The sequence below is a fragment of the Panicum hallii genome, chromosome 7, assembly GCF_002211085.1.
Source record: "Panicum hallii strain FIL2 chromosome 7, PHallii_v3.1, whole genome shotgun sequence".
NCBI classification, from domain to species: domain Eukaryota; kingdom Viridiplantae; phylum Streptophyta; class Magnoliopsida; order Poales; family Poaceae; genus Panicum; species Panicum hallii.
This window is the reverse complement of record NC_038048.1, coordinates 36811209-36826835: the sequence shown is the minus strand read 5'-3', so window position 1 is coordinate 36826835 and position 15627 is coordinate 36811209. Positions and strand designations below refer to the sequence as shown.

The window sequence follows — 15627 nt, the reverse complement described above, 5'->3', positions numbered from 1 at the left end:
ACACTTGGGACGGCGCGAGACGGTGTCTTGGTGCGGCGAGATTTGTCCTCTGCGCTGGTGACCTTTCCGAGCGAGGACATGGCAGGAGCACGCAGGACCTATAATTACTCGCCACCTCATCGCTCGCATACGCTTAAGGGAAACGACTGAGGTGGACCTGCGTATATATCGAGCGAGGACAAGCGCTTGCGACATGCGTCGGCAGCAGCGGAAACGATTGATAACTGCCTGCTCTACGCGCTTAGCTTAACCGTGGAGACAGACATCTGCAGTAATCTAATCGCGGCGGATCGGATGGGCTCTGGAGAATTCCTAGCTCTCGCTGACTTCCGCGCAGCGTGTGCCTGCTGCGGCGGTCTCTCCGCACTCGAGCCCCGGTTGTGAGTGCCATCATATGTGGTGGGCCTCTGTCGGCCCAAGCTCTGGGCCGGCTCCTCAGGGTCGGGTCCTGCTCGCCGCCCTTGCCGTTTGCCAAGGCGTGCTCGTGCAGACCGAGGCTGCAGAGCAAGTTTTGAAGCCACCACCACTCGGATTTTGAAGTGATTGCTGCCCGATCTCCGTCTTCACGAACCCCGACGAGGTTAGGACTCGGAGTTCGGCGAACATTCTAATTCCTACGGTACAAGATCAAAATATTACTTTCGTTACAACTCAACCAAAAGGAACATGTTAAAATCAAATAAGTGGAAAACCATGATTTTGATAATGAAATATTGTCACAATTTCAGTGCAGTGGTATGTGGATCGCATTGGAGCAGTTACCTACTTTCTAGTTAAGTTTGACATCGACGTGAAACCGTATCGCCCGTATTTATGGCATCATCTCCTCTGCCAGCGTTAGGCCATGTTCTTCGTATTAGAGTCTCTTTGAATCCGTCGGACTACAGGCCTGTTCGTTTCCTACCGTCTAAACTTTAGACTCATCGCATCAAAGAGAATCTTGCTATTTAAAAGTATTAAAAAAATCTGTTTATAAAACTTTTTGTACAGCTGGGTGCTAATTCGCGAGACAAATTTAATGAGCCTAATTAATCCATAATTTGCCATAGTGATACTACAGTAATCATCCGCTAATCATGGACTAATATATCTCATTAGATTCGTCTCGCGAATTAGCATTGGGGTTCTGCAATTAGTTTTATAATTAGACTTTATTTAATACTTCTAAATGACAAGATTCTCTTTGATATAACCCCTCTAAACTTTAAACCCCAGGAAACGAACACACCTAAATTTAGTTCCATCACATTTGAATAGTAATTAGAAGTATCAAATAAAAAGTTAATTATAAAACCAACTGTATAAATGAAGGCTAATTCACGAGATAAATCTATTAAGTCTAATTAATCCATTATTAGTATATATTTACTGTAACACGACATGATCAAATCATAAACTAATTAGGTTTAATGGATTCATCTCGCGAATTAACCTCCATCTATGCAATTAGTTTTATAATTAGTTTATATTTAGTAATCCTAATTAGTGTCAAACATCCAATATGACAGGGACTAAAATTTAATCGAGGTGATCCAAACAGGTCCTTACTTATTATCAACGTGTAGCACATGTAACACTTGAAATATAATTGAACACAAAGTAGGTAGAGACTCATTTTCTCATTGTTGCGGTACGAGAGTATCTCTACAACAGTCCCTACTTCCGGTCTCTACTTTATTGAGCAGGGGTTATCCCAATTTTCTAGGACTATAGTTTTTACCGTCAATTCCAGCAACATCCGCTACTCCTATTATGATAGGTGGAAGCCATCTGTCAGTCACTTATCCACCCTTTCCATTATTACATGTGGGCCCGGTAGTCAAGCTTATCTCCTCCTCTTTTTCTTCTCTCTCGCTCCTTCCTCTCCGCTGGCCGCCGCAGACTCCGCAGCACCTGGGCAGCCTGCTCTTTCGCCGACGAGGCCACGGGCGGGGTAAATTCAGCGAGAAAGGAGGGGCGCCGACAGCAGCAGCTCGGTCGCGCGTGATCTGGCCTTCCACGGTCGGATCGAGAGGGGCGTCGGCGCGCTGCGGCTCCTCCATGCCAGCAGCCGCATGAATGCTGGGGCAGAGAGGGGGGTGGCGGTGCGAATCGAGCTTGGAGTTGATCCAGGCGGCGGCGCTCGAGCTCCCCCCGGCGGCCGGTAGACTCGGCTCGGCAACGCTGGTCCGATGGCGGGGGCTCGTGGCCTCGTGGGAAAGCGGTGGCGCGGCTTGATTTGGGTGGCCCATGCTGTGCCCCATTCGTCGCCGGCAGTCCGTGCCGTGTTCATGTTGCCCGCCAGGTTGAGCACCTCGAGGTGCCGCGGCCGCTAGACTTCGTGAGGAATCTAGCTGCGGAGCTGGGGGAGGGAAAGGAGAGGACTTTGAGCTCGGTGCGACGGTGGCACAACCAGGTCAAGACGGGGGCGAGAAGGCCATGAGCTGCGGAGCTGGGGGAGAGAAAGGAGAGGACTTTGAGCTCGGTGCGACGGCGGCACAACCAGGCCAGGACGGGGGCGAGAAGGCCACGACGCGGCAGGATCGCGCGTGGGGGCTGGAGCTTAGGGCGACAGCGGCGGGGTGCTGCAGCTCGAGGGACAGCAGGGTGCTTGAGGTCGGGGACGGCGGGAGCGCAGGTGCCGCAGCTCGAGGGCGGCGGGTGCTCGAGCTCGGGGGCGAGGGCGGCAGCGGTGCGGCAGCTTCGTGAGTGCGTGCGCGAGAGACGAGGGAGAGAAGATGCTGGAGGGGTGGATTTGAGATCCTCTCTACTAAAGGGACTTAATTAGAGATTTTGCTGGAGTGAGTTTTCCAGGCTTGATCCCTATTTTATAACACTCGTATACAATCTCTCTCTCTTCTCCTCTATTGTCCTACCGAGCCCTTCAAACACTGTTTCATAACAGCACCGACGCCAGTGCTAGTGTCATGGAGATGGAGCAATCTATGGAGTAATCTGACAAGAACACTTTAACACCGTTTTGAGTTGACAGGAACACTTTTCTACTTTCCGACGGGGCGGCTGATATATAAATCCACAAGACTTAGAGCATCTCTAAAAGACTTTCTATATCTTTTCTCATTATTAAAAATAGAGATTTTGATAAAAAATATCCTCTAATAGCTTCTCTAGATAATTATTTAAATGTAGGCATCTTCTATTTCGTATTTCTCGCTGATAAAACTGGATAACGAAAATAACTTTCTATGTATATATAAGTATATATAAGATATAGAGAAGATATTGGAGAATGAAATATATAAAAATTAATTTTTATAAAAAAACTCTTTAAATAATAATAATTTAGAGAGTAAAATTTAGAAAAACTGCTCCTGCGTTCTTCTCTTCGTCAAAATCCACGGGATCTCTGTCATTGAACGCGACTACGCGAATCTGGTACGCAGCTCAACTCCTCGCGCCGCCCAGCAAAGAGCCCACAGCCAGCCAAGAAACCGAATCCCGAACCAAGAATCCCACCCCACCCCCCGGCGATGTCGGCGTCGGGCGGCGAGGAAAGGGACCGGTCCCAGCCGGTGGTGCTGGTCACGGGGTGCTCGGATGGCGGCATCGGCCACGCGATGGCGCGCGCCTTCGCGGCGGCCGGCTGCGCCGTCGTCGCCACGGCGCGGTCGCGCGGCTCCATGCGCGACCTCCAGGGCGACCCGCGGTTCCTGCTGCTGGAGCTCGACGTGCGCTCCGAAGAGAGCGCGCGCGCCGCCGTGGCGGACGCGCTGCGGGAGCACGGCCGCATCGACGTGCTCGTCAACAACGCCGGGGTCCACCTCGTCGCGCCGCTCGCCGAGGTGCCCATGGATTCCTTCCACCAGGTCTTCGACACCAATGTCTATGGTAAGTTTTAAGGGAAACCTTCTTTTGCTCTGCTTGCTGTCAAGTACCGCATCGTTTGCTGGTATTCCGTGATTGCGATGTTGTCGAAGGAGGACAGAATTTTAGATCCTGGAATCTGAACCGGCGATTAAAAATTCATGTACTACGAAGTTTTGTTTTATTGGATCTACCTAAGTAAAGAGGGAGGGATAGCTATCTGAACATTATTTATAGGGAATGATTTTATAATTTCAGGAAACCATGAATTTTATTTCATCACTTGGGAACTGGACAGTGTGCTATATAATTTGAGTGCTTGAATTGGTTATAGGATTTATGTCATCCCTGTGTCTAGTTGTGTATGGTCCAATTTCAGATCATATTATAAAGAGTCATGTTACCAGATATCCTTTGACTACGAAAAGGGATATTGGAGTTCATAAACACAACATTCAGTAAAATCTGAACCAGTAAAGTCAGGGGTTCAATTAGAAACCCTCTTCTGTCATCACTGGCAAAACTTGTGCTAAAGATGCATGAATACAAGTGCAGCCAGGTCAATATGAAGATGTTTGTTTTAAACAGGGTAATAAAATTGTCTCTCAGGCTATGAGCTCCCTGGATCTCTTTTCTAATGGTGGAAAGGATAACCTCTTAAACTGTAAAGTTTTTTAAAGCACAAGAATTGCCAACTATAAGTTTTGCTATCTTATCATGGAGGTTAATTTTATCAACCAAAATGATTGGATGTAATTCCAACTTTCATTTAACCTAGTTGAGCTGTTGAAGAGTTGAATAGTTTGTTGACTTCAGTTGATGTGCTTGGATGGCTCGCACTTTACTTCTTTTCAGATACCATTATGTTCACAAGTTCTGATACAATATTTGTTTGATTGCAAGATAACTTATTGCCCATTTTTGCTGTAGGTGCAATGAGGATGATTCAAGCTGTTATGCCTCACATGATGGAAACAAGGAAAGGTACAATTGTCAATGTTGGAAGTATTACTGCTTTGGCACCTGGACCATGGGCTGGTGTGTATTCAGCGTCAAAAGCTGCTCTTCATGCATTGAGCGATTCACTAAGGTACCTATTCTTATATTGACATCTTTATTTCAGCATCAAAACCTGGAGCCAAGGATCACAGGGATCTAATTGGCTGTGTTGTGTGTGTGTGTGAGTTGTGTTCTGCGAGTGTTGGGGTGGGGGGTGGGCTAGTAATTGCGCAGTCAGTAGTATATAGGCTTAAGAATTGGGATATTGCTTCTAAATACCCTGTTTTCAATCTAAACTCCGAATTTAACTGCTGGGAAATAAATAACAGCGACAGCTAATAGCATTGGGTATTGTTTTTAGTATTACTAATGACTAATGATGTATTTATGTGATTAATTCATCACTTCTCTCAAGTATCACATCAGATAATTTGTTCATATGGCAAGACACCCAATAACAATACATGCAACATGTGTCAGTTTCCAATAATTGCTTGTGTACTACTCTATGGCTTGTTCTTATGTGGTTAAGTCTTATTTGTTTAAGTTTCAAAATGTCTTTTCAATTTGCTACCTGATGGTTTGGATTCTGTTTCCTTACTTCTTTCTTTCTTTCTTTCTTTCTTTCATAGTTGTCTGTCATCCTAACTTGATATAAACTGACTTCACTGCAGGGTTGAACTAAGAAGCTTTGGCATAAATGTGATGATTGTTGCCCCTGGGGGAACAAAGTCGAATCTTGGGGATAAATCTGCAGCTAAATATGACCAGATGCATGAGTGGAAGTACTACAAGAAGTACGAGGAGTCGCTCCGAGCCAGGACCGACGTTTCCCAGGGCCCTGGGTCTACTCCAGCAGAAGAGCTTGCAAAGAAGGTGGTTGCGCTGGCTCTGAAGAAGAACCCTCCAGCTCTGTTTGCTTACGGCCAGTTCACTTCTATTCTGTCCATGCTGTATTACGCGCCTCTATGGTTTAGAGACTACTTCTACAGGCTGGTCATGAAATGCTAGTGCCTGGAAGTATAGGATGCTTGTATATTGCGGCTCAGGCCCAGTTCAGTCCGTAGTTCTCACAGTATTTATTATATTTGTAACAGAAATTCATACACGTTGATATGGACAGCTTTTTTTTGTTGCAAGTGAAAAGCTCTCCTGGTTTCTGTGTGATGGCTGTGACAATGAGAACATGGATATTGTTGCTGCACAAGTAATCTTGAATTTGTTTCCTTGAATTTTTGCGATAAGCTTCTTGTACAGAATGAACACTGTTGGTTCTTCCAGATTGAAGTGCAAAAATTCAAGGAAAAAAATGCAAATGATCTGACTGACTCTGTCCCACGCTGAAGCGTCGTCTTGCCCGGCGCCGGCGGGTATATCAGTATATGCCATCTCCAGAGGTAAATATCTTTTTGAAGAAAATCTCCAGAGGTAAATATCGCAGTCGCAGGTACGGGATAGTAACGGGCAGTCCTAGTTTTCAAAAAAAAAAAAGTAACGGGCAGTCCCACGAGTCCATCCCTCTCGCCACAGACACAGAGGCAGTGACACCGGCAGGGAGGACCCCATGTCCGAATCACGAGTGGGAGGCTGCCGTCCACGTGGCGTCCGGCGGCGCGGCAGAATCCGGTGGCTCGCGCTCCCCATTGGCCGGCGCTCTATCCATCCTACCGCCCCGGAGATTTCCCGCGCCGCGCCCGGATCCCTCTTGTGGCTGCCCCCGCGCCGCGGACGCCACGGTTAAATATCAAACCGCCGTGACGTCTCCAGCAGACCGCCGCCAGCCAGCCACAAACTCTGCCACGGGAAGGACCTGACTTGTTCGTCACCAGGCCAGGCCATGGCGCTCGCGTCCACCTCCGCCACCGCCCCCGCGGCCGTGCTCAAGACCCCGTTCCTCGGGGCCCAGCGCTTGCTCGCCAATGCCGCCTCCGTCGCCGCCAGGCCCGCGCCGCGCCGCGCGCTCGTCGTCGCCGCGGCCGCCGCCAAGAAGTCGTGGATCCCCGCCTTCAAGAGCGACGCCGAGTTCATCAACCCGCCGTGGCTCGATGGCTCGTAAGTCACCTGCTGCAGCCATCTCTCTCTGTTCTTCCTTTCCTAGCTTGTCTGAGACAAAGAGAAGCTGGAACCGACGCCGTGATTTCCACGCACGCGCAGGCTCCCCGGCGACTTCGGCTTCGACCCGCTGGGCCTGGGCAAGGACCCAGCGTTCCTCAAGTGGTACCGCGAGGCGGAGCTGATCCACGGGCGGTGGGCGATGGCCGCGGTGCTGGGCATCTTCGTCGGGCAAGCGTGGAGCGGCATCCCGTGGTTCGAGGCCGGCGCCGACCCGGGCGCCATCGCGCCCTTCTCCTTCGGCTCCCTCCTCGGCACGCAGCTGCTGCTGATGGGGTGGGTGGAGTCGAAGCGGTGGGTGGACTTCTTCAACCCGGACTCGCAGGCCGTGGAGTGGGCCACCCCCTGGTCGCGCACCGCCGAGAACTTTGCCAACTTCACCGGCGAGCAGGGCTACCCCGGCGGCAAGTTCTTCGACCCGCTCGGCCTCGCCGGCACCGTCAAGGACGGCGTCTACATCCCCGACACCGAGAAGCTCGAGCGGCTCAAGCTGGCCGAGATCAAGCACGCCCGCATCGCCATGCTCGCCATGCTCACCTTCTACTTCGAGGCCGGGCAGGGCAAGACGCCGCTCGGCGCGCTCGGCCTATAATCTGCCGCCGCGACGGCGCCGCGTGTACTTGTACGCATCGATAGGTTCGACCGACCCAGCTAGCTCACGATTGCGTGCGTGGTGAGGGACTGCGCATCAGATCGGTCAGGCGCATGCGTCAATGGACATTGCTTTGGATCGATTGGATTGTTGGAGGTGAAAGAAGAGCGCGTAGCAGCAAATGTATTGTGTTCGTGGCTTCTTTTGGGTGCTGTGCGTGAATCAAATGGGGAGTTCTTTTTTTATTTCCATGTATGTACCATGTAATGTATAGTCTGGATCGATTTCTGGAACCAATTAAGGCAGGATGAGTGAGGACATTTCCTTGATCTCTTAGGACAACAACTACTCTTGTTATATTGGATTTTAACGACCTTGCTATTTTTTAGAACAATGCTTGATGTACGTCAACTGATTTAGGGAGGCAAAATCTGTGTGAATTTCGTGCCTTTGGATTTGAATGTAACTTGTTTTTTTGGAATACGGTACAGACACAGACACTTATATATATACGCACGCATACTCAACTCTACGAGTACACGCACGCAATCCTACCCTTATAAACATCTCCGAGAGACTGAGGTCCCGTCTGGTATAGCTTCAGCTTCTCCAAAAATGGCTCCTGTAGCAGCTTCTCTAGTGAAGTAGCTTCTCTGGTGAAGCTGAAACTATTTTCAAAATTATTTGGCGAAATGTGGGCCTGCGGGAGAAGCTGGGCGAAACTACGATTTCCCGCTTCTCTTCTCCAGTGTAAGCTGGAAACAGCTTCACCAGGTGCTTCATGGATAAAGCTGCTGGGAAAATATCCCTTTGGCATAACTTCATGTGAAGCTCTTTTTGAAGCTCTTCAAAAAGCTGTGCTAAAAGGGCTTTGAGTCGATAGATCCTCGGGATCGTCATTTGAGTCGATAGATCCTCGGGATCAACGAAGTCACCATAAACGCCTTGCTATCGATGGGCACGTTGCCGACCACTCGAAGAAAAGTGTTAGTTAAATTATGGAATAATCTAGAAAAATACGAGCACATGTGTTGAGTCGAGAACTCAAACCCGGTGGGTAGATTCCACCACAAGGAACCTTACCAGCTGCTACTATAGACGCCTCGCTGTCGATGGGCGCCTCGCCTACCATTGAAAGAAAAGCGCCGGTCAAATTCTCGAATAATTTAGAAAAATACGAGCACCCGTGTTGAGTGGAATCCAGGTGGATAGATTCAACCACGAGGAAGGCAGGAACCTGTGTAGGTTCATTCGACTTTTTCTCGGACGACAACCCCATTTCTTCATGCGGCATTTTCAAAAGACCGGCCCATCTTTATTCTTTGGCGAGTTTGATCCATTTTTGTATTCAGGGTTTAGGAGGATCTTCCAGCTATATAGAGAGGGTTAGTGGGGGACGTTGCCTGGCCGGCGAGTCTTTTATGTAATACCATACATGAATTTACTTTCATTGATATGTGGGTCTGAGTGCAACCAGATCCATAGGTCAGTGATCCGAGTTCCCACTGCAACATTGCAAATGAACTTATTCCTATATGTCCAGCAATGGCTGCCAAGTGGAGCAGTGAGGCCGAAGGGGTTGAATGATTGTGGTGGTGACGGTGGTGATGGGTAGACGGTTGGACAATCCTGGTGGTGATGATGACATACATTGAAGGGATTAGCAGGGGAATGGATTGTTGAAGCAAATCGGATGGTGCCAAAGACAAAAGGGAGGTGGGAGGAGCAGGGGTGCTAGAACCGTTGAATTGAAAAAATTATTAGAGAAGAACGGGAATGTATATAGACTATAGAGGACAATGGCGCCGAAGTTAGATTCGCTAACCTCATTAGCAACAGAGGGCAAGAGGCGGTGCAAAGGTGATATGGTTCTCTTCTCGGGTTGGAGAAACGGCTAGGAAGATGGGAGGGGGGGGGGGCGATTGGATCAACACGTGCAAGCAAATGGCTGAAATAGCAAAGGGGAAAGAAAAAATAGATTGTTGGACCTTTCATTTGTGGTACAAAATCAGACATACTTGTACTTAATAATATGTCAACAGTTAAATGGACAGATTTTTTCTTATTAGATTTGGCATATTTGACTCGAAGATTTCCCAACCCCTCCGCATTCGATATTTTTCTCTCTTCCTCCCCTCTTATCCAATTCTAGCAAGCAAGGTTGAGGAGTGACGGAGGTTTCTCTAGAAAAGTTCTAGTTGAAGTTCGGAGAGGGATTCAGTAGGGTCGCCTGGTCGGATAGAAAGCTACACTGCTGGTCACGGTCCGGGCGGTGAAAGACACAGGAAGCGAGTGAGCAAGGCGTACAGCTCTGCTTTCCTTCTGCTTGACAGGAAGGCGGTTGCTTGATTGCACTGAAACCAAGAAAATGTGGCCGGGAACGATCTACTAGTACCGAACTGGGAGTGCTTCCTCTGGTACCTGACAAGGTCCTATGTTTATCTGACAGGCTGACACCTTGGAACGAACAAACTAAATACTATACTGTTTCATGGGAATGTGTATCCTGCTGAGAATTCGGTTAACATGCAGGGGCAGCGATAGATATGCACGCGGCGTCACTTTGCTTTGACTAAAGCAGTGTCTCGATCGAGGGACTGATCTTCAGTCCGGATCATATCGCTCGAATATTTGAATATTAAATATAGAAATTAAATATAAACTAACTATAAAAGTAATTGTATAAGTCAGTGCAAATTTACGAGATGAATTTATTAAATCTAATTAATTCAACATTAATATATTTGTGTAGCATGAATAAATTATAAACTAATTAGATTTAATGGATTCGTATCACGAATTAGACTCTATTTATATAATTAGTTTTATAATTATCATATTTAATATTTTTAATTGGTGTTAAATATCCGATAATAGAAAAATTTAGTACCGAGCAAACCAAACCGACCCTTGCTCTGCAGCAACCTGTATGTGTTCGAGCCTCACGCAACCATTGCACACACACACAGCACCGGCAGTTACTAGGGTGTGAATCTTCACCATGCAGGCGTGCAGACTGCAGAGGCGTATGTATAGGATTCCTACGCTGCAGAGTTCGTTTCTTCCATCATCTTGAAGATAGAGCTCCAGATGAACAAACTTTTTTAGTAGCCTGCTTATCGCTCGCCAAAGTAAAATCAAACGGACTTGAGGAAATAATTAAAAACAGACGTAGGTAATTAACATAGCACTCCACCTAGCCTTATCATTCTAACTAACTCAACCACTCTAGTCAGTGTCAGTCGTAAACCCCCCACTGCCAGATCGGGCTGTTCGGGAAGTCACTCATGTCCACGACGTCAGCGACCCCTTGCAGGCTGCGGAGGAGCACGTCGTCCTCGTGCACCGACGCGCCGGTCTGATGGGCGGCGCCGCCGCCGTGCTGCAGGAGACCATGGAGGAGCACGTCGTGGTGCGCCACCGGTACCGGCGTCGCGGCCTCGGCCACCGCGCCACCGCTGTGCTGCCCTCCGTCGTCCGCCACCGCGCCCTTCGCCTCCTGATGCTCGCCGTCGTCGTCGGGCCCCTGCAGGCATCGGTAATAGAGCCTCATGAGCTCGTCGATCGAGCTGTGGTCCGCGTCGGGGACGCAATCTATGTCCTGCAGCGCCAGCAACGCCTTGCCGACGTCGACGCCGTCGCCCTCGCGCCCGACCTTGCGCTTGCGCTTGTCGACGTGATGCGCCGCCACTAGCGGGGAATCGGCGCCGGCGTCGTCGTCCTCGTCCTCCTCCTCGAGCGGCGTGATCTGCAGGGCGCGCTGCGCGTGGCGGTCGAGCGCCTCCTCCTGCGTGATGACCTTGGACCACGTCTCGGCGTCCCTGGCGCTCATCTTGTGCTGCAGCCGCTTGGACTGCCACACGAGCTTGCGCATCTGGTCGAAGCGCGGGGTCAGGTGCTTGATCACCGCGCTCAGCAGCGAGATCTTCCACGCCTTCTTGAGGTCGTGCGGCTTCCGGTACGGCGGCGGGCCCTGGTGCGCCTGCGCCTCGCCCTGCATGCCCCACCAGGGCTCCCGCCCCGTCGGCCACCACGGCGGCGCCAGGCCCCGGTCCAGCGGGAAGCTCCGCTGCGGGGGCTCGCAGTGCTGGATGAGCGCCGACAGCAACGACCCCAGCGTGCTGTCCTGGATGTCGTGGAGGCCGTACAGGAACGACGCCGCCATCGGGCTCCCCGGGCCACCGGTCGCCTCCTGGCCGGCGAGGAGCGCCAGCGGGCCCGAGCGGTCGAAGCCGACGTCGTCCTTCCACCAGCCGCGGAGGCTGTCGGAGGAGCCGGAGACGGGGACGCCGTCCTCGCCCACGACTCCGTACACGAACCCGCGCGCGTTGCAGGCCTCCATCATCTTGAGCATGTGGCGGATGACGCCGTCCTGCGCCCGGAGCATCGCCTTGCGCCGGTACCGGGTCTCCGGCGACTCCTCCCTGTCCTTGCTGGCCGCCAGCAGCTGGTCCGGAACGGGCTGCTGCTGCTGGCCGTGGTCGGGGTGGGAGCCCCGGCCGTCGCGGCCCGAGAGGCCCTCGAGCTTCATGAGCAGCAGCTGGTCCTTCCACATGCGCTTCTTGAGGTCGGCGATCTCGATGGACTCGGAGCCCGACTCGGAGTCGCTGAAGAACTCCTCCTGGCTTACTTCCGGCTCCGGCTCGGCGGCGCGGTGGCCGGCCTTGCCCTTGCCGTTCTCCTTGGCGCAGGCCTCGTCACCATCCATGGTTGTTGGCTTGCTGGCAGCATGAGCAGCGGGCTTCTGATAGTACTCGATGCTCTCGCCGTTTTCCATGGACTCTCGGACGTGGCTGCTGTCAGTCTGTCACGGTGCAGTGATGCTGCGGGATTTTACGGACGGGAGCCGGAGAGATGACTGTTGATGGAGAAAGGTGGTGGGGGCACGGCCGGGGAGCGATCGAGAGCTCCGGCTAAAAAGGTCCCGCCGAATCTCTGCGTGGCGCGGAGAAGGTGGTAGAAGAACGCTCGCCGTGGCAGCGCCTCGGGGCCGGAGGGGCCGTCGTCTTGTTACTTGTTAGGTACGCACTGGTCTGTAAATCAGCGTGCACATGCAAGCCACTCGCTCGCTCTCGCTTCACTCTACCCCCTGCCGCCAAATGCTTGTCAGTTTTAACTGAGGCCTGTACAACGCGAGATGGACCATGGCTGGCAAGTCCGATGGGTAGAGACGTACGCCGTCGACGACGTGATCAGTCTACCTGACGAGAATGGAGGCCGGGAATCTCAGCGACGAAGGAAATCAGCAGCAGCAGTAGCTAGCAGGCCAGCAGCACTACTAGAAGCTTCGGTACGGACGGCGAAGTAAGGTGTGGCAAGCATCCAACGATTCATGTGATGATGGTCGCGACTGGGAACAACGTGGATGAAGATTCTCCATGTCCCGCGCGCATGTCTCCGACGACGCACTCGGCGCGTGATTCCGGACTCCGGAGACGGAGCTCGCACGGTGCATGCGAGCCATTTGTGACGGCTCCATGCCGCCATTGGCGTCGTCGCTGACGCAGGGGAAGGAAGCTGCTTGCAGAGTAAGAATGGAAGCATGGCTTCGGCGTTGACTTGTCTAGCTCCGCGTCGGGCTCCGCGACAGATCTCGCAGCCGAGACTGATGCCGGACGCACATGAGCATTCGCCTTTGAACTTCTGGGTCGGTGTCAAGCCGTTGCTGCTGGGCACCCGTTCTGTTTCCAGATCCGTTTCTGAACGGAAAGGCGAAGCATTGTTTCTCCATCTCCAATTTTCCATATTTACGACGTGGTGGTGGCCAAACATGCACGTGAGAGCCTTATTGGTGCTAAGACCGGCAGTCTCCCAATAAGCATATCTCAATAACGTATTATTGGAATATCACAATACAACCTTTATAGGTTACTGAGGGATATGCTTTTACATTTTTCCAATACTTTCATCTCAATACAACTAACATATTGGGAGGGCTAAAAATTCTTCCTTTATTTGAGGGGAGTTGGGGTAAAATCTTGGGACAACCCAATAATTATTGGGAAAAGGGAGCGGGATTGGAGAATTTGAGTATATTTTTTTGCTAATATTAATAATTTATTGGAGAAAGAAAGACTGCTGGAGATGCTCTTAGACACCATTGGTCACGTACATGGAAAAATTGTAGGGAAAGATGGAAACCTTTATGGTGATATTATAACACGTATGGACATAAAATTGGTCATATGAAAGTGTGTTCAAATACAACCTCATTGATACCCAGTTCCCGCATGATATAATATACACTTTTTATAAACTACAAGTGTTGGTCAAAAAATAAAAAAGTTTGCTAATTTCGAGTTGCGCCCGTGCCTTAATTAAGAAAGAAGAAAAGAACTGGAGGGGGACAATTTCTTGCCCAGGCCCCATCGCCACTGCAAAGGTACCTATGTCGAGCCGGCCCACTGCAGCTCTGTTTAGTTCCATGCGCTGCGCTGCCACGAGCCCAAGATGGGCGTCAGGGTTCTAATCAGAGGTGAACTGGATGCAGGGTGGGTAACAGGGCAAAGGTTCCTGCATTGATCGATTCTGCCAACACTACCAAAAAATCACAATCACAATAGACAGACACGGAGAAACCAATGCCAAGTGGCAGGAGACCGCATCCAAAGGCAAATCAACTGACGCAGACATACGAACAACCTCAGCCGAGTCAAACACGAGCTCCCAGCCCGGCAGCAATGGGAGCCTGAAGAGACGGTAGCTAGTTTTATTCTCCTGTACTACTAGCAATCCGATGAGCGAGATCACAATAATTACATAGGGGGCGCAGGGCAGACGCAGCAGGTGATCGAAGCCATGGAACTAGCTTCGGTTCACAGTGCGGCAGCGGTCGCGGCGGTGGCCTCGGCGTCCTCCCGGCGCTTCTTCTCGCTGCACTTGTCGACGGTGGAGTAGAGCCGGTAGGGCGGCGCGTCGGTGGCGAGCCACTGCTCGACGGTGAAGAGCCGCTGCGCGCACCCGAGGTGGGGCCCCGTGGCCGTGACCTCGACGTAGTTGCAGTACCAGCCGTGGTGCGGGCCGGTGCCGTCGGAGGTGAGGTTCATGGCGCAGGGGGCCCGGCGCATGCAGGGGCCCCGGCCGCTGAAGATGTCCAGGTTGCCGCGCTCGTAGTAGTCGTGGCCGGCGCCCATGAGGCCGCCCCACCGCTCCAGGTCCGCGATCCGGATGCCGGACCCGTCCGCGCCCAGCAGCGTCACCCCGATCGTCGAGTCCGTGCCGCCCTTCCAGATGGACCCCGTGCGCACGTACACCGTGTACACGCACTTGTTCTCCGGGTCCGACGACAGCGCCGCCGACACGTCCGTCAGGGCCGCCGCCGCCAGGTACGCCTGCCGAGTATCGAATGATGATTAATCAAGCGACGACTTGCTTGAGATGGTGTGCGGGGAGCGCGATAACAGCAGGTGAATGGTGAGGGCGAGCTTACCGCGGCGGCGAAGAAGAAGACGAGGAGCAGGCAGGGGGCGAGCTTCGCCATGGCCGGATGGAGCCCCGGAGGCTCCGATCGCAACGGAGGAAGCTGATGAGAGGTTGTGAGAAGAGACACGGTCACAGCACCGGAGCGAGTGGTGGGCGGGTCCGCCGGTGGCCGCCCTGGTGGGGGCACTATATGGGGGCAGGGAGGACGACCCCACCAGACATTGACACTTTGGGGGAGCTTAGCTGGACGACGGCGAGTCGGCGATTTGGTTTGGATGATGGGCAGGCAGGATCCAGGCGGCATATTCCACGGCTTCTGTTAAGCCATCTACGAGTACGACTGCGAGAAGGCGCCAGACCCAGGGCCCCCGGTCGATCGACGAGGTCCGGCCGGGCGCGTGCACGTGAACCACGACGCTGCCGGTAGCTAGCATCTGCGGTCGCCCTGGCTCCCCCCGGCCGGCTTGGGTGTTGGCTGCTTCGATCGGCTGCCAGGTGCCGGCGCGCGAGCGTCCACGCTCCCTACAGTATATATACCTCACAGATCGAGTCGGGGCTGTTTAGTTCCCGCGCTGTAAACGCAAAAAAGCCGTAAACGCAAAATTTTTAAAGGAATCTTACTAATTTGAAGTACTAAATGAAGTCTATTTATAAAACTTTTTGCATGGATGGGCTGTAAATCGCGAGACGAATCTAAT

General features: G+C 51.9%; 4 protein-coding genes across 5 annotated transcripts; 2 read left to right on the top strand and 2 right to left on the bottom strand.

Annotated features, from left to right (window-relative positions):
• Nucleotides 1–1639: 1639 nt before the first annotated feature.
• Nucleotides 1640–5970, top strand: LOC112899216 (short-chain dehydrogenase cctT). The gene is made up of 3 exons (XM_025967592.1): nt 1640–3828; nt 4735–4894; nt 5478–5970. The coding sequence occupies exons 1-3, from the start codon at nt 3471–3473 to the stop codon at nt 5812–5814; spliced, it is 855 nt and encodes a 284-aa protein (XP_025823377.1). The 5' UTR covers nt 1640–3470; the 3' UTR covers nt 5815–5970.
• A 582-nt stretch (nt 5971–6552) lies between these two features.
• LOC112899218 (chlorophyll a-b binding protein CP24 10B, chloroplastic) lies at nt 6553–7877 on the top strand. Its single transcript, XM_025967594.1, has 2 exons — nt 6553–6855; nt 6958–7877. Exons 1-2 carry the CDS (start codon nt 6641–6643, stop codon nt 7505–7507), a joined length of 765 nt encoding a protein of 254 aa, XP_025823379.1. The 5' UTR covers nt 6553–6640; the 3' UTR covers nt 7508–7877.
• Nucleotides 7878–10639: 2762 nt separating this feature from the next.
• On the bottom strand, nt 10640–12521 carry LOC112899214 (ETHYLENE INSENSITIVE 3-like 5 protein). 2 transcript variants are annotated; one of them, XM_025967591.1, is made up of 2 exons: nt 11163–12521; nt 10640–11033 (listed from the first exon to the last, which is right to left on the bottom strand). In XM_025967591.1, the coding sequence occupies exons 1-2, from the start codon at nt 12282–12284 to the stop codon at nt 10746–10748; spliced, it is 1410 nt and encodes a 469-aa protein (XP_025823376.1). In that variant the 5' UTR covers nt 12285–12521; the 3' UTR covers nt 10640–10745. The 2 variants fall into 2 exon arrangements, with proteins under 2 accessions (XP_025823376.1, XP_025823375.1); XM_025967590.1 differs by having other exon boundaries at nt 10640–12517.
• A 1482-nt stretch (nt 12522–14003) lies between these two features.
• On the bottom strand, nt 14004–15182 carry LOC112899217 (PLAT domain-containing protein 3-like). Its single transcript, XM_025967593.1, has 2 exons — nt 14937–15182; nt 14004–14838 (listed from the first exon to the last, which is right to left on the bottom strand). Exons 1-2 carry the CDS (start codon nt 14985–14987, stop codon nt 14323–14325), a joined length of 567 nt encoding a protein of 188 aa, XP_025823378.1. The 5' UTR covers nt 14988–15182; the 3' UTR covers nt 14004–14322.
• Nucleotides 15183–15627: the final 445 nt, after the last annotated feature.

Excerpts from the sequence above, each read along its gene's own strand:
- LOC112899216 (XM_025967592.1), top strand. The coding sequence starts at position 3,471 with ATGTCGGCGTCGGGCGGCGAGGAAAGGGACCGGTCCCAGCCGGTGGTG. Across the intron at positions 3,829-4,734 it reads CTTCGACACCAATGTCTATG|GTGCAATGAGGATGATTCAA; the intron begins GTAAGTTTTAAG and ends TTTTTGCTGTAG. Across the intron at positions 4,895-5,477 it reads GCATTGAGCGATTCACTAAG|GGTTGAACTAAGAAGCTTTG; the intron begins GTACCTATTCTT and ends ACTTCACTGCAG.
- LOC112899218 (XM_025967594.1), top strand. The coding sequence starts at position 6,641 with ATGGCGCTCGCGTCCACCTCCGCCACCGCCCCCGCGGCCGTGCTCAAG. Across the intron at positions 6,856-6,957 it reads CCGCCGTGGCTCGATGGCTC|GCTCCCCGGCGACTTCGGCT; the intron begins GTAAGTCACCTG and ends ACGCACGCGCAG.
- LOC112899217 (XM_025967593.1), bottom strand. The coding sequence starts at position 14,987 with ATGGCGAAGCTCGCCCCCTGCCTGCTCCTCGTCTTCTTCTTCGCCGCC. Across the intron at positions 14,839-14,936 it reads TCTTCTTCTTCGCCGCCGCG|GCGTACCTGGCGGCGGCGGC; the intron begins GTAAGCTCGCCC and ends GATACTCGGCAG.
- LOC112899214 (XM_025967590.1), bottom strand. The coding sequence starts at position 12,284 with ATGGAAAACGGCGAGAGCATCGAGTACTATCAGAAGCCCGCTGCTCAT.